Below are 18,296 nucleotides of genomic sequence, written 5' to 3'. Positions count from 1 at the left end.
TCTAGATTGTCCCCCACAACTCATCAACAATTTTTAGGAATTATTCTAGATTCTATAAATCAAATGTGCTTTCTTCCCGAGTCTAAACAAATAGCAATCATAAACCAGGTACAATCAGTGATTAACAACCCCCTAATTTCCCTAAGAGAAGGTATTTCCCTTCTTGGTTCCTTCACATCTTGTATTCCAGCTGTTCCGTGGGCCCAATTCCATAGTAGAAAATTACAGTATACAATACTTCAGGAGGAAGAAAGATTACAGGGCCGGTTAGATAGTCGTATTTCTTTACCAACAGACGTGTTACAATCTCTCACCTGGTGGTTAGATCCGGATCATTTTACCAGTGGGGTTCCCTGGGTGGTTAAACCTTCCAAAACTATTTTCACTGATGCCAGTCCTAGTGGTTGGGGAGTACACTTAAAAGATCAAATAGTGCAAGGTCTGTGGTGTCTTAGAGAATCGGATGATTCTTCTAATAAAAAAGAGCTGAAGGCTATCTATCATGCCTTATCTAAATTTCTTCCGCAGCTATATGGAACGCATACAAGAATCCTTTCAGACAACATGACAGCAGTTGCATATATAAACCACCAAGGAGGAACAAGATCAGAAGCTCTCGTGTCTATAGCCGACGACATTTTAGCCATAGCAGAGGAGCACCTTCTATCCCTATCAGCACTGCATGTGAGAGGAATCGACAATTCGAGGGCAGATTTCCTCAGTCGCCACACCCTCCACCAAGGAGAATGGGTTCTAAGTCGTCGTATCTTTTTCATGATAGTAAAAAAATGGGGTACTCCCGAGATAGACCCTTTTGCGACAAGCACAACAGGCAAGTCAAAAAGTTCGCCTCATTGTTCCGATCCGACAATCCAGATATCTTCGACGCCCTACAAGTGCCGTGGGTATTCCAGAAGGCATATGCCTTTCCCCCGTTGATACTACTTCCAACAGTAATCAGGAAGATAAGGGAGGACAGAGCAAACGTGATCTTAATAGCTCCATTCTGGCCCAAGAGGCCATGGTTTTCCTGGCTGAGAGCCATGTCAATCTCAGACCCTTGGATCCACCCGGAGGATCAGGATCTTCTTTTCCAGGGCCCCTTCAACCACCTTCATGTGAAGGGTCTACGGTTCACAGCCTGGAATTTGAGAGGCAGCTGCTAAAGATGAGAGGGTTTTCAAACAAAGTGATTGACACTCTGCTATTAAGTAGAAAAAGATCCACTACCTCCATCTATGCAAGAGTGTGGAAAAAATTTCTAAACCTCTACCCGACGGCCCTGTCAAATGAAATTCATATTCCTATGATTTTAGAATTTCTTCAAAAAGGGCGCGATTTAGGCCTGGCAGTCAGTACCTTAAAAGTACACATTTCTGCGCTGGGTGCTTTATATGGTCACGATATTGCAGGTAATAAGTGGGTAGCCAGGTTGTTGCAGCATGCCAGAGGTCAGAGACAGTTCGAATTCCCCATGTACCACCTTGGGATGTTAATTTAGTACTTGAAGCTCTAACAGACCGCCCTTTTGAGCCACTACATTCAGCTTACATAAAACATGTCTCCCTCAAGACAGCTCTTCTTGTCGCCTTAGTATCAGCGAGAAGAGTAAGTGACATACAGGCACTATCGATAGATCCTCCCTTTATGTCAATATTCCCAGATAGAGTTGTCCTAAAGACAGACCCTTCATACTTACCCAAAGTATGCACTAAATTTCACAGATAGCAAGAAATTTTCCTTCCTTCCTTCTATGATAACCCTACAAATCAAGAAGAACAGAAATACCACACATTAGATGTGAGGAGAGCCATGTTAGCCTATTTAGATAGGACTAGTGCCTGGAGGAAGAGCAGGGCTCTCTTTGTTTCCTTCCAGGGTCATAGAAAAGGAGCTGGAATCACGAAGGGTACTTTATCTCGGTGGATTCGGGATGCAATATGTCTGGCCTATTCATCCAAAGGGGAGAATCCGCCTGAGACCGTAAAAGCACATTCCACCTGGGCGATTGCATCATCCTGGGCTGAACGAGCGGAGGTTCCAATAGAACTGATATGTAAGGCCTCAACCTGGTCTTCTCCTACTACCTTCTATAATCACTATAGATTGGACTTCTCTTCCTCATCTGACTTTGACTCCTTTGGTAGATCAGTTCTTAACACGGTGATCCCTCCCAAATGACTATCTCTGAAAGTCTCTCAAGTGGGTGCTGTCGTGGCTCTATAAAAGAGCATTACCAGTACGTAATCCGGTGTTTTCTGTGACTCGACACGGTTGGAGGATAAGGGTGAGGATAATGTGGTCCAAAGTGTTGGCTAGTGAGACTAAACCGTGTGGAAGACAGGGTGGTGATGCGAAACGGATGTATTATCTGCAATCCAGCTGACCATCTGTTGGCACGGTTACGGCTTCCAGCGGTGTCCCGTTCACCCCTGCAAAGTGGGACATTAAGCTAGGTCTCATGGATGTGCGTGTGTGTTGTTCTCCCACAGCAGACACAGTTTCACTTTTCCCGTTGCCTTGGCCGCTGCAGAAATGTTCACTTCCCAGTCCGTTACCGCACGCCTTGCACATTTTAAATTACGTACAAAGTTAAGAGCAGTATTATTAGAGAATACAATCTATTAAATTGGCTTTGAAAAAGGACTGATTGTACGTGGCCGCTCCAAGGACTGTAATGTAATGAACCCTGCCTAAATGCCTTTAAACACTATTCTCTACTGCGCCTACACGATTTGTAGATGAGCAGTATTATTAGGGAATATAATCTATTTAAATTGCCCTGAAAAGGTGTGTACCAGCAGGTACTGTAACGTTATATAACACTGACCCTTCTGCAGGAGAAACGCTTCCTACACTATTTCCGGGTACAATGCGCTGAACATGGCTTCACCTCCTCTTTTCCAGACCTGATTCTATGTAGCTGGTTAATCACAGTAATGCCAGTAACCAACATGGCTATGGCATTACCGTGATTGACAGGCAGTCAGTCCCACATGTTTAGCCTGTCCAGGTTATGCAATTATCACCTGTACAATACTAAGAAAATCCTGAAAACAAGACCTCTTGGGTGGCTCTTGAGGTCCGGAGTTGGGGAACACTGCCCTATAGAGTACCGAGCACCCGAATGCGCGATCGAGTGCTCAGTAGTGATGAGCGAGTCTACTCGTTGCTCGGGTTTTGCCGAGTATTTGTAACTGCTCGGAGATTTAGTTTTTGTTGACGCAGCTGCATGATTTACAACTGCTAGCCAGCCTGAGTACATGTGGGGGTTGCCTGGTTGCTAGGGAATCTCCCTTGTATTCAAGCTATCAGCTGTAAATCATGCATCTGAGGTGACGAAAACTTAATCTCCGAACACTAAGAAATACTCTGAGATCACCCGAGCAACGAGTATACTCGCTCATCACTAGTGCTGAGCACACTCGACCATCATTAGTTAGGGAGCCTTAGGAGTCACCTTCACTTTCTGGACCTAGGCTAACATTTGGGGCTGACATCTGTTTTCCATAACAATTGAGCAGAGGCACGCTGAACTCTTCACTCATGGGCAAAATTTTATTTTTGTGCTTTTTTATCTTCCCAATGCTCCAAGAGTCATAATTATTTTCTTTTAATATTTGTCCATCAATGGCATGTTTTTTTTGTCTATTGTTTTAAATAATATTTATTTTACCTTACAATGTACCAAGCAATGGAGAACGTTACATTTAGATGGTTGTTTAGAAACAAAAAAAAAAACAAAACAGCCTGTCGCCATTTTCTGAGTTATATAGTGTTTCTACTTTTATATTTAATAGTTATGTGAGGGTTTTCACTTAAAAATGTTCTGGTCCATAGGACTTTTTTCACATTTTATCGTTTTTTTAATGATGGCTGAAAACCCCCCACAATTGTCTTTTCTTTTTTTTTTTTTTGCTTTTTCTCTTCTCGCAACTTACTTTACCGATTGGGCTAATTTTACGTTTTGATCAGACTTGTATGGATGTGGCAATACCAAATGGTTGGAGGCTTCACCTTTAATGTGTCTCAGCGTCAAGTACAAGGAAATAGTAAAGAAAAAAAGAAAAAAAAAGAAAAAGATTTGAAGAGACTGGAGATGTTTGACAAGCCCAGGTCTGGCAGACCCCGCTCAGGAGGAATATTTGTTGGTTAGAAAATCCAAAGCAAGCCCCTCTTCCACTGCAGCAGAGCTCCAATCGGCCTGGTCACCTCAAGTCCCTGTGTCATCTAGAACAGTTTGTACCATTCGAGGCCTCCATGGTCTAATCTATGCCCAGAAGCCAGCTCTAAACAAAAGGCAAATAAAAAAAACCATGTGGCATTTGCAAAGTCCCACAGCCTGCTAAACAGATGGACGCTGGAAAAGTGGCAGAAGGTGGATTTCTCTGATGAATCTTCAGTAGAATTTACCACAGCCGCTGCAAATACTGCAGGAGACCTACTGGAGCCTGTATGGATCCAAAATACATCCAGAAAACAATTAAATTTAGTTGCAGAAAGATCATGGTCTGGGGTTACATTCAGTATGGGGGTGTTCGAAACATTTGCAAGGTGGAAGGCAATATCAATAGCCTAAAATATCAAGGAGTATTAGCTATCTCTTATATTCCAAACCATATAATAAAAGGGATCCAATTCTGCAGCAGGATGGTGCTCCATCTCATACATCCATCTTTACAACAAAGTTCCTCCAGGCAAAAAAGGATCAAGGTGCTCAAGAACTGGCCAGCCCAGTCGCCAGACATGAACATCATTGATGACGAGGAAAAAGCTAACACATTAAACACCTTCTTCTCCACAGTATTCACGGTGGAAAATGAAATGCTAGGTGAAATCCCAAGAAACAATGAAAACCCTATAGTAAGGGTCACCAATCTAACCCAAGAAGAGGTGCAAACCGGCTAAATAAGATTAAAATAGATAAATCTCCGGGTCCGGATGGCATACACCCACGAGTACTAAGAGAACTAAGTAATGTAATAGATAAACCATTATTTCTTATTTTTAGGGACTCTATAGCGACGGGGTCTGTTCCGCAGGACTGGCGCATAGCAAATGTGGTGCCAATATTCAAAAAGGGCTCTAAAAGTGAACCTGGAAATTATAGGCCAGTAAGTCTAACCTCTATTGTTGGTAAAATATTTGAAGGGTTTCTGAGGGATGTTATTCTGGATTATCTCAATGAGAATAACTGTTTAACTCCATATCAGCATGGGTTTATGAGAAATCGCTCCTGTCAAACCAATCTAATCAGTTTTTATGAAGAGGTAAGCTATAGGCTGGACCACGGTGAGTCATTGGACGTGGTATATCTCGATTTTTCCAAAGCGTTTGATACCGTGCCGCACAAGAGGTTGGTACACAAAATGAGAATGCTTGAGGGTGGTTATAAATGATATAGTCTCTAACTGGGTTGCTGTGACCAGTGGGGTACCGCAGGGGTCGGTATTGGGACCTGTTCTCTTCAACATATTCATTAATGATCTGGTAGAAGGTTTACACAGTAAAATATCGATATTTGCAGATGATACAAAACTATGTAAAGCAGTTAATACAAGAGAAGATACTATTCTGCTACAGATGGATCTGGATAAGTTGGAAACTTGGGCTGAAAGGTGGCAGATGAGGTTTAACAATGATAAATGTAAGGTTATACACATGGGAAGAAGGAATCATTATCACCATTACACACTGAACGGGAAACCACTGGGTAAATCTGACAGGGAGAAGGACTTGGGGATCCTAGTTAATGATAAACTTACCTGGAGTAGCCAGTGCCAGGCAGCAGCTGCCAAGGCAAACAGGATCATGGGGTGCATTAAAAGAGGTCTGGATACACATGATGAGAGCATTATACTTTCTCTGTACAAATCCCTAGTTAGACCGCACATGGAGTACTGTGTCCAGTTTTGGGCACCGGTGCTCAGGAAGGATATAATAAAACTAGAGAGAGTACAAAGGAGGGCAACAAAATTAATAAAGGCGGATGGGAGAACTACTATACCCAGATAGATTAGCGAAATTAGGATTATTTAGTCTAGAAAAAAGACGACTGAGGGGCGATCCAATAACCATGTATAAGTATATAAGGGGACAATACAAATATGTCGCTGAGGATAATAATAATAATCTTTATTTTTATATAGCGCTAACATATTCCGCAGCGCTTTACAGTTTGCACACATTATTATCGCTGTCCCTGATGGGGCTCACAATCTAAATTCCCTATCAGTATGTCTTTGGAATGTGGGAGGAAACCGGAGAACCCGGAGGAAACCCACGCAAACACGGAGAGAACATACAAACTCTTTGCAGATGTTGTTCTGGGTGGGGATCTGTTTATACCAAAGAAGGTGACGGGCACAAGGGGGCATTCTTTGCGTCTGGAGGAGAGAAGGTTTTTCCACCAACATAGAAGAGGATTCTTTACTGTTAGGGCAGTAAGAATCTGGAATTGCTTGCATGAGGAGGTGGTGATGGCGAACTCAGTTGAGGGGTTCAAGAGAGGCCTGCGACAAATCTGTTTTTTTTGACAGATCCGACTAGCATATCCAGATAATTGGATAAAAACAATTTGGAGCATGCTCAATTTAAAAAACAAACGGAATCCGGCGCCGGAATCCATCATTTTCCGGATCCGGCACTTTCCGGATCCCATAGGCTTCCATTCTAGCAAACAGCCGGAAGCGCTGGCGCTTCCGTCTTTTTCGCCGGAGACAAAAAAAACGTTGCTATGGATGTTTTTTCCAGAAACCGGAAACGGAAGATTTGCCGGAGCCGGCGGAAACAGGACAGAATGAATGTCATCCGGCGCAGTCTGGCACTAATACAAGTCTATGGGAAAAATCTGGATCCGGCGGCAACATTCGCCGGATCCTTTTTTTTTTTTTAATTTTAGTCGGATTGAGCCTGACAGCGAAAACCTGATGTGTGAAAGTAGCCTAACTGATCAATATTTATGCATTGATGCAAATTTATTTTCTTAACCTAAACCACATTTCAGAGGGTTTCAGCTTTCAAAAGAATAATTTATACAACCAATGGATGAATTTAACTTCAGGTTATAAGCTTTTATTTACATAACATGGATAAGCGACATAACTTCTGTCAGGGAGTGTACTGCAATACTTTTGTCCTGTGGAATATAGCGTAAGTTGTTGTCTCCTATGATACTCTGCATATAGCTGAGCTTTAGAAGAGGACCCCAGATGCCCGCTATGGGGGTCTTCAGCAGGTCTCCACTTGTCATAGTAATGCCACTGTCAGTAATTTAACAGCTTGTAAATTAACAGCTACTGACAGGGCGTTAGACACAGATACTAGCTATGTAATACAGCTAGCTTTAACCACCTTTGGAATGAGATTGGCCGCAACGTGCAGTCACCCTAGTTCAGGACGTATGGTTATGTCCATTTATGTGCATTAAAAGAGTATTTTCAAAGATGCTATCCTATTATGTAGTAGGTGCATTAGCAAATGTCTCCAAATAGAAGTGTCCCTTTCCAGGCATTGCAGGACCTTAGGTATCCATGGTTACAAAACAAGAAGAGAATGTCCAGCTTCACTGAATCCGTAAAAGAGTTTTCTTTATTCACAAACTTTAAGCATAGAGGATACAGACTTCAGCACGTACCATATGGGTAAGAATCTCAACGCGTTTCTGGAGACTAAGCTCCCTTAATCATGACGTCATGATTAAGGGAGCTTAGTCTCCAGAAACACGTTGAGATTCTTACCCAAATGGTACGTGCTGAAGTCTGTATCCTCTATGCTTAAAGTTTGTGAATAAAGAAAACTCTTTTTTACGGATTCAGTGAAGCTGGACATTCTCTTCTTGTTTTGGACTTTATACGCCTGGACACAGCGGGTCCGTGCTCCTGAAGTTTGGTTTATGCATCACGGGTGAGCTGGCTTACATTTCTTCTATCCATGGTTACGTCCACTGATATATTGACACTTCGCTAGTTGCTAGTGGACGTAACCATGGATACTTAAGGTCCTACAATGCCTGCAAAGGGACATGTCGAATATGAAAAGCTATACATATCTAATTGGAGGTATTTGCTAACATTATTACACCTACTACATATTGAGATAGGATCTTGGTGATAGGAATACCCTTTTAAGCAGTGTCTCTGCATTACACAGGTCACATCCACTTGCTCTCCTCTCTGCTGTAGTGCAGCTCTATGTAATTGAATTTAGCTCGTTGTTTATTTCCAAGCTTGTTTGAGTGAAGTGTGACATTTAACATGATCTTTTTTCCTTTTTTTTCTTTTCTTTCTTTTGAAGAATATGGTGATGAGTTTTCGAGTTTCGGATCTTCAAATGCTTCTGGGATATGTTGGACGCAGTAAAAGTGGTTTGAAGCATGAGCTTGTGACTCGTGCATTGCAGCTGGTGCAGTTTGACTGCAGCCCAGAAGTCTTCAAGAAAATTAAGGAGCTTTATGAGACTAGATATTCAAAAAAGGCCAGTGACGCTGTCGTCGCTGTCCCGGTGCCACCACACCGGTCACCTGATGCATTGTCTGTCCATCCATCTTTTGACCATGGTACTACAGGCCCAAGGACTTCTCTTTCTCCGACTAACGTGGACTACCCGGCCCTCTATGGAAAACATGTCAATGGCCTTTCTCGTTTACCTCCCAAAATAATGACCAAACCTGATGTTCGACTTGTGAAGCTGCCCTTTTACGATGTAGTGGATGAACTTTTAAAGCCAACGGAGCTTGGTGAGTTGAGATGTTTAACAGCGTACTTTTAAAGTTTTCATGCTAAGCTATTTGTAGCAAATCTTTTATATAAACATGGAACTAAAGGAAAGTAGCATCAAGGAAAGTAGCATCACTGTTAGTGGAGAGCGAGTGTATTCGTTGCTCGGGTTTTCCCGAGCACGCTCGGGTGGTCTCGAGTATTTGTGACTGCTCAGAGATTTAGTTTTGCTTGCAGCAGCTGAATGATTTGCGACTACTAGGCAGTTTTATTACATGTGGGAAATCCCTAGCAACCAGGCAACCCCCACATGTACTCAGCCTGGCTAATAGCTGTAAATCATTCAGCTGAGGCGATGAAAACTAAATCTCCGAACACTAACAAATACTCGGAGACCACCCGAGCGTACTCAAGAAAACCCGAGCAACGAGTTTACTCGCTAATCACTAATCACTGTCAATTTGAAAGAGTGGCTGTACAACCCTATGGACTTGAACCCGCTGACGATCAACAAATATGAAAATGATCCAGCATATCCGGTAAAATTAATCTTTAAAACCCCTTAATGATCACCAATATGTCTTTTTACTGACCTGAGATATAAGAGAATAGCATACCCATACAGGTGACAGTCCAGCAGCTGTTGGCTGTACACTATAGCTGACAACTTGCTGCCACTGCCAACTCAGCCACTATCAGTGTTGGCAACGTCCATATCTGGATAACCCCTTAGATGCTGCTGTCATTAGCGACTACATCATATAAATGGTTAACATAGTGTGGGGGCTTCTTTTTTAACCCCATCCTGAGATCATGTTTGCGTGGTCCTGATGTTTGTCATGGCAAATCAAGGCCAAATAGCGGCCTAGAAGTTAGCGACGCTTAGGTGGTAAAATTAGCTTTTTTTATTTTTGTCAAGTCACTTTGTATTCATTCCTGAATAGCATTGGAAAGGTTAATAAACTACCTGACAGCAGTTTTCAATAAGTTAATGGTTTCTGTTTTTAAAATGGTATTACTTTTGGAGGTTTTCCAATATAGAGGACCCCCAAAGTCACTTCAAACCTGGATAGGTCCTTCAAAAATAAAAATTTTCTTGAAAAAATGAAAAATTTCTGCTACAATTTTAAATCTCCTAAACAAAATAAAATAACATTTTACAAATGGGGCTGATGTAAAGCAGACGTGAGGGAAATATTATTTATTATTGTTTTTCTCTGGTATGACTAGCTGGATTAAAGGGATAATCATTCAAAGTTTGAAAATTACAATTTTTTTTTTTTTTTTACATTTTTGTCAAATTTCTGAAATTTTTTATAAATAAACACAACATATCGACCTAAATTTACCATTATCATAAATTATAATGTGCCACGAAAAAAACGGTCTAAAAATCATTGGGATTTGCTGAAGCATTCATTGAGTTATTACCACATAAAGGGACACTGGTCAGATTGAAAAAATAAATAAAATTGGCTCTGTCACTAAGGGGTTAACAAATGCAACATTTCAGTTCCAGTTTTTTTTCCCCCCCATCAATCATTCCCACTGTAACTGAAACGTCGCATGGGTAAGCTTACTTTCACAGTTTACGGCCCAATTTTCCAAATTTATATAAAGATAGAAGTGCTCTTTTCTTTAATAGTTACTTAGGCTGACAAAACGAAATTAACACTCTACCTAGTAACTAAAGTTAAAGTGAACCTGGCAGCTGATACATGATGCCCAATTCCTGAGCCGCGCCATAGACTAGCCAGAAAGGCTATGTGCAGATTTAGTGCAGATCTGCAGCTTTTTTTCTGCGCAGAAACTCTGCAGAGCTGCAGTTTGATTTACAGTACAATGCAGGGCTGTGGAGTCGGAGTTAGTTTTGGTTGGAGTCTGAGTCGGTAGAAATGTACCGACTCGGACTCCAGCTTTTAAAAAAAAAAGTATTAATATTTCATAATTGAACTTTCATATGAATTTTATAAATGTTACTTAAATATATATGTTCTATCAAACTATGAACAGCAGTGATAAGCAGATAAGAACACAGCCAGTACATTTCAGCAGAATTTTTCATGTGCACTAAAACAAATTGAGAAGTTTGACCGTTCATCAAAAATAACAGTGCAACAAGTGATTCCTCTGTATCCTGACATTGTCAGAGATCTTGCCCGAGTGGTTACTGTTTTGCCACCAACCCAAGTTAGTGTAGAGAGGTTGTTCTCTGCTCTCAAATAATTACCGTATATACTCGAGTATAAGCCGACCCTAGTATAAGCCGACCCCCTAATTTTGCCACAAAAAACTGGGAAAACTTATTGACTCGAGTATAAGCCTAGGGTAGGAAATGCAGCAGCTACCGGTGAATTTCAAAAATAAAAATAGATGCTCCATACCGTTCATTATTGCCCCATAAGATGCTCCATATAAAGGTGTGCCATATTATAATGCTCCATACTGTTCATTATTGCCCCATAGATGTGCCATAGAAAGCTCTGCCATATAGTGCTCTGCACCGTTCATTATTGCCCCATAGCTGCCATATAGTGCTCTGCACCATTCATTCTTGCCCCATAGCTGTGCCATATAGTGCTCTGCACCGTTCATTATTGCCCCATAGATGTGCCATATAAAGCTGTGCCATATAGTGCGCTGCACCGTTCATCATTGCCCCATAGATGTGCCATAAAAAGCTGTGCCATATAGTGCTCTGCACCGTTCATTCTTGCCCCATAGCTGTGCCATATAGTGCTCTGCACCGTTCATTATTGCCCCATAGCTGCCATATAGTGCTCTGCACCGTTCAGTATTGCCCCATAGCTGCCATATAGTGCTCTGCACCGTTCAGTATTGCCCCATAGCTGCCATATAGTGCTCTGCGCCGTTCAGTATTGCCCCATAGCTGCCATATAGTGCTCTGCGCCGTTCAGTATTGCCCCATAGCTGTGCCATAGAAAGCTGTGCCTTTGCTGCTGCTGCAATAAAAAAAAAAAATGCCATACTCACCTCGCTGCTTGCAGCTCCCTGCGTCTGGTCCCGGCGTCTCTCCGCACTGACTGATCAGGCAGAGGGCGCCGCGCACACTATATGCGTCATCGCGCCCTCTGACCTGCACAGTCAGAGCAAGAGGACACGAAGACAGAGCGGCGCCCGGCGGCTGGAACGCGGACAGGTGAATATGACATACTTACCTGCTCCCGGCGTCCGGCTCCTTCTCCCGCACAGCTGGTCTTCGGTGCCGCAGCCTCTTCCTCTATTAGCAGTCACCGGCACCGCTGATTAGAGAAATGAATATGTGGCTCCACCCCTATGGGAGGTGGAGCCGCGTATTCATTTCTCTAATGAGCGATCCCACGTGACCTCTGACAGGAAGAGCTGCAGCACCGAAGACCGTGTGACGGGCAGGGGGAGCGCCAGGATCGCTGGGACTAGGTAAGTATACATCAGCGCTCTCTCCCCCTCACCCGCCGAACCCACCGCTACCGTGACTCGAGTATAAGCCGAGAGGGGCACTTTCAGCCCAAAATTTTGGGCTGAAAATCTTGGCTTATACTCGCGTATATACGGTAGATCAGATTTGAGGGCATCCCTGAAGGAGGATCTGACAGAGGCAATACTTTTTCTGAGGACAAATTTATAGATTTGATCTTATTAACTGCATAACCGTGTTTATTGCATATTTATTTACAAGAGTTTAGAAAAGTTTAGAAAAGTTATTTGGTTTAATTCTAATTGTAATCTAATAAATATAGTTTTTGCTGTAAGTGGTCTGATTACTTATATGATGGTGAGAAACTGAATAAGCATGATGTTAATATTTGACAACAGAAAATTTATTGTTACGAATTGGCCATTTATGAAGGAGTCGGAGTCTGAGCCTGCTAAAATCCAGGAGTCGGAGTCGCAACTGTGGCTTACCGACTCCACAGCCCTGGTACAATGTAAATCAATGTGAACATGGTGCAGAAAAATCTGTGCAGAAACGCTGCAGCTTTCAAAGAAGTAAGGGTATGTGCACACGTTGCGGATTTTTCTGCAGCGGATTTGGAAAATCCGCAGTGCAAAACCACTGCGGTTTTCACTGCGGATTTTCACGCGGTTTCTTCTGCGGATTCCTCTGCGGGTTTTCAACTGCAGTTTCCTATTGGTGCAGGTTGAAAACCGCTGCGGAATCCGCAGAAAGAAGTGACATGCTACTTCTTTTTTTCCGCGTTTCCGCGCGGAATTTTCCGCAGCATGTGCACAGCGGTTTTTGTTTTCCATAGGTTAACATTGTACCGCATGGAAAACTGCTGCGGATCCGCAGGGTCAAATCCGCTGCGGATCCGCAGCAAAAATAGCAACGTGTGCACATAGCCTAAATGTCACTTCTTTTGTGCGGATCTGCAGCGTTTCTGCACCCCTCCATTAATAGAAATCCGCAGTGGTAAAAAATGCAGAAACTCTGCATCAATTCCGCACAAAAATCGCACTAAATCCGCATAAAAACCCGGGGCAAATCCGCAGCTGCGGATTCTGCCAGGAGATGCAGATTTTGTGCAGAAAATTCTGCACCTCTTTTTTTTACGTGTGCACATAGCCAAAGGAGTGTCCCCGGCAGCTTCTCACTGCCCTGGATTGACAAGTCGCTGCCTACATTCGCATTCAAATCCAGGACGGGTAGAAGTATTGGGCGCATTTATCAGCTGACAGATTCACTTTACCCTTGTCTTAGTAATTGTGAGATTAGATTGTGATATTGGAAATGTTCCTCTATGAATTTGAGTTTTTTGTATTGCAAATGTTGAAATCTTAATGAAAAATCCTGCAAGAAAACCACCCCGTGATATGTGATTTTCAAATCCTCAGTGTAATGTAAAATCCACCCAAACGTTTCTTGTTTTTGTAAAACTACATTTACTTGTATTGTAGTGTGCTACATTGTAGAAGTAACAACTCTGGCGTGTACAAAGAAAACCCTTCAGAATGTTCTTTGCTGACCTTTGCAACCTTGTATGATATGACTTGCGCTTTATATTGTCACTGATGTGCATAATTATGTATTTATGAGCGTTTTCTTTTTCGGTGTATATGTGCGATGTGAAAATTCACAAGTCTACAGTTACATAATGACTACAGGGTTTAATGAAAAATTAGGGCAACCCCTTTGCATCCTTTGACATATCAATATGTCCAGGTTGGCTGGTGCTTACAGACCTTGGACCTGTAGATACGTCATAGCAATTTTGCGTGCACTGAGGCTGTGGACTCGCGATCGCCGCCGGGTGTTAGCTGATTCTGACAGCTGACACCCGCCACTCAGTGCAGGAGTGGTGCCCTTCCACTCAAAGCACTTTAACCCCCTAAAACTGCGATCGCTAGTGTAGCATTTGGCAGACATGGAGAAGGAGAGAGCCCCCTTGACCTTATCACGGGGGCCCGATCGTTGCCATGATGACCTGATGTCATGACTACATCCGCATCACCAGGCACTAGCAAGTTGGAGTAGATCATGCGCAGTGCATGATCTAACTAACTTGTTTCTGCATGGCTGACAGTTCTCATGCAGTACAATGCAACTGTGATTGGACTGCATAAAATAAGCCCCATGGAGCGACTTAATAAAACAGTGAAGAAAATTAAAAAAAAAAAAAAAAAATTTAAATCAAAGTTAAAAACATCTTGTGCCCATAAAGAAATATTTTTATGAAAAAATAAAACAAGTACACATACTTACAGTTAACCACTTCAGTGAACACCGAAAAACGGGCAAAAAATTGTTTTCATCATTCTGTCTAACAAAAAGTGGAATAAAACGTGATAAAAAAGACGGATATAAATAAACATGGTACCGATGAAAGCATAATCTTGTCTGCAAAAAAACAAGTTGCCATACAGCTCAATCAGTGGAAAATTTAGAAAGTTATAGCTCTCAGCCTAAAGCAACGCAAAAATATATATTTTTTTCTATAAATTCACATGGAGCCCCTGGCAGAAGATTGCCTATAATGAGTCAGATGGAGGCACCGTGGATGCTGCCTGACCTATGATCCAGTGGTGTCTATCTTTTTAGGCGTGCAGAAAAGTGGTATCTGCCACCGTTTTGTGCACTTCTGAAAAGGACACTGCTGAACAGAGGTGGGGGGGTTTCATCTGAATCAAATTACTTGGAGATTTAAATGGAAGCCCTGATGCAAGTGCTCAGCGTAATGCACTGGATAAATGTTTTCCCAAGCGTTATGTAAAATGTTCCTAACAAAAGCTTCAAGTCGGTCCGCAAAATAAAAGCAAGTCCCCACTCGGGTCCGTCACCTGTCAGTGGAAATATAAGGGGCTTTCATGTTACTGGTAGTACAAAGGCTCTGGAAAGGCTAATTGGCTCCCAGCCCCCCAAAAGAAATTTAGCGAGTTCTGCACTCCCAAATCTAAATGTCCCTCTGATTAAAAAGTTAAATGTTATTTTTCAGAACGTCCCTCCTGACAGAACTATGGAGGACGTCCTCCTCCTCCTTACAGGGACAGGAAGAACACAAGAGGTTAAAAGGCCCCTCCCCACCCCTATTCCCTCAGTGTTTTTCCTGTCCCTGCAAGGAGGGACGCACAAGAGGAAACTCTGCTTACCGGATTGCGGCCAGGGGGATCGGGTGGCTGGTCCAAACCTTCTCCCTGTCAAGAAGCCCGGATCTGGAACCCTCCTGGTTGGGGATCCCTCAGCCACAGGCACTAGGGTGCGGACTATGCCCCTGGATAGAGCCGCTTTCTCCCGAAGAAGCTCTCGGCTCCAACGCCATCCAGCATGTCTGCGCTAGATAGGAAGTCACACGGGGAAGCTGATGCGCTTCCGGTGACATCAGGGGGCACGACAGAGGTAAGAGGCCAGCGTGCATTCCTCAGTGGAGCGCAGACAGCAGCGAGACAGGACAGTGGCGGCAACCATAGCAGCCATGGAGGATTCAGGCAGAGCCGAGCTGGATGTGGTAAGTTGGCTGAGCGCAATTCTGCATTATTCCATGTCAAGTGAACCAATGATTTTCACCTCTATATTTTTAATTCTTTCGAGATTTTGTTATTTGGTAATAGTGTGTGAGAGAATGCAAAATGTGAAGAAAAAAAAATTCTAGATTTTCTTTTCTTCTTCGCCTCATTGGGGGACACAGGACAGTGGGTGTATGCTTCTGCCGCCAGGAGGCTGACACTAAGTAAACATAAAAAAAGTTAAGCTCCTCCTCAGTCATATACACCCTGACACTGGCTACCAGAGAATCCAGTTCATGCTTAGTGTCTGAAGGAGGCACACCTCTGGGTCCCAGATCCTTTGGACCCTTGTTTCATCTACATCATATGGATTGAGAGGGGCGACGGACCCCTTTGAGGGGGTCCGATCTCCCCAAACCAGCAACGGGCAAGCACGTGCAAGTATCCTCCACGTATCCTTTCCCGCGACATGGGATTGCACGCCGGACTTGGCCTTGACCACCCTAAGTTATTTCAGACCATAGGCTGTACAGGTGCCCACAGATGTCCGTGTGACCCCCCTGTTTTCTACACCTATGTTTCGGCAGCGGTGATAGAGGGGTGGTGGATGGTCCCTCTCCTTATCCCAGGGTGGAAAATGGAGCTTGGGTTCCTGCACCGTCATGTATTCTCTCCCCCCGCTGGTTTAAAAAAAAACGTCATGTACTCTCTTCTCCCCCCGCTGGTTTAAAAAAAAAAAAAAAAAACTCACTGGTCCTCTTCTCTGAGGGTTCAGCTTACAAAAGAGGGAGAGGCTAAAAATGGGGGCTCCTGATGCAGCGCAGATTACCTTTTAGGCAGGGTCGTCCCAACGCTGGTTTGGCGCCGGGTTAATAAGCGGCCCCGCGGTCGCCCAAAGCTCCGGTCGGCGCTGCTGTTCGGCGCTTGTCAGCGCTGCAGCGGCCAGTACTGCCGGCGCCGTTGCCTTTCCAGAGGCTCCGGCCTGGCATCCCGGGTACACTTCCGGGTCAATCAGGCCTGGCTTCCGTCCTCCCCCCCTCCTCTCCTCGCTAGGGCAAATCGAGGCCCCGGCTTCGGCCTGCTACAAGCCACATCAGCGCTGCAGGAAGGAAAATAGTGCTGCAATCCAAGCGGTTCCGCCCCCTGAGGGCAGCTGAGGATAAAAATGGCGCATTTGTTCATCTTTTAGTGTTCGGTCACTGTATGCGGGGGACACAGGACTGGGGTAAGGGCTTCTCCCTCCAGCCTGACAGCAGAAGCATTATTTTTTTCCCAGTCTAAGGCCCTGGGTGGAGCATTTATGGATCACTATGTCTAGAAGGGTCAAATGTCACATGGTCCTATATACCGTTTGTGTAGCCTGTCATTCTGCCTTCCCTCATGCCCAGAGCCATCGTCTCTGTGAGGCCTGTGACTCCGAACGCGCTCAGGAGCCCCCCTTGCTAGTTCCCCATCAATCTCCCCGGCGGTTACTCCTGCCTTTCAGGCAGAGACTGGAGTGGTTCCACTGGAATGGGTCACATCATTATCGCAATCCATGACTTCCCTAACTAAAGCAATCGAGTCTCTGCAGACCCCGGCTGGAGTCAGGGACAGCAATTCATCTGTCTTAGAGAGAGCTTCGGATTCTCAGGGGCCTTCGGCCTGCAGGGGCCGCGCTCACACTAGGCAGAAGCGGGGGAAGAGAAGTCTCACAGCGTCTCCCGGGCCATCAGGTGCATCAGCATCCTGGAGTTCCGTCTCTCGCTCTCCTTCCCCAGCAGAAAGCGGGGAACTCGGGTCAGACTGATTCAGAGGTGGTCCCTTAATTTAGAGACTCCTAGGTTTCAGGAGTCAGTAGATAGCCTGATTGAGGCTGTCAATCAGGCCCTGGGAATAGAAGACGAACCCGTCTTACCCTCGGATCACAAGATTTCTTTCAAGCAGGCCAGACTATCTCATAAGATGTTTAACTCTCACCCCGAGTTTGAGGACCTGGTTCAGTGAAACCTGGAGCACCCGGACAAACGTTTTTCAGGGCAGAAGGCCTTGAAAGCAAGATACCCTTTTTCTCCTGAGCTACGTAGTAAATGGGCGGAATCTCCTTCGGTAGATCCACCGGTGTCCCGCTTAGCCTCTAACACTCTGTTATCCCTTCCCAACGGCTCTTCTATTAAGGATCCCACGGATCGTCTTACAGAAAGTTTGGCTCGTTCCGTTTTTGAATCTTCAAGTTCAGCCCCTTTTCCCTCTTTTGCAGCAACTTGGGATGCTAAAGCCATGATGTCTTGGTCAGAGTCTTTGACAAAGGCTCTTCAAGAGAGAGACTTGCCAGCGGAGTTGACAAAAATGTCAAGTCAGATAACCCTTGCTGGGAGCTATCTGATTAATGCATCCTTAGATGCAGCAGACTGTGCTGCTTCTGCAGCAGCAAATGCAATTGCCATTAGAAGGGCTCTCTGGTTAAGAACTTGGCAGGCAGACTCTACCTCTAAGAAATCTCTTACAACCCTCCCATATCAGGAGGGTCGCTTAATCTGAGAGAAGCTGGATCAGCTTATTTCTGATACCACAGGAGGGAAAAGCAATTTTCTCCCACAGCAGAGGTCTAGACAGCCGTTTCGTTGTCAATTTCAGGCCCGTTTCAAACCTTTTTGC

General features: G+C 44.1%; 1 protein-coding gene across 2 annotated transcripts in view; it reads left to right on the top strand.

The window, feature by feature from the left end:
• The window catches only part of PIAS4 (protein inhibitor of activated STAT 4), a 232,317-nt gene that overhangs the window by 55,337 nt on the left and 158,684 nt on the right, over positions 1–18,296 (top strand). For both annotated transcript variants that reach the window (XM_069767935.1, XM_069767939.1), the window contains exon 2: positions 8,296–8,737. In XM_069767935.1, coding sequence (XP_069624036.1) covers positions 8,296–8,737 — 442 coding nt within the window. The remainder of the gene's footprint in view (positions 1–8,295; positions 8,738–18,296) is intronic.

Source organism: Ranitomeya imitator, chromosome 1 (assembly GCF_032444005.1).
Source record: "Ranitomeya imitator isolate aRanImi1 chromosome 1, aRanImi1.pri, whole genome shotgun sequence".
Taxonomy (NCBI): domain Eukaryota; kingdom Metazoa; phylum Chordata; class Amphibia; order Anura; family Dendrobatidae; genus Ranitomeya; species Ranitomeya imitator.
Note: the sequence above shows the minus strand (reverse complement) of the source record. Positions and strands in the feature narration are given on the sequence as shown.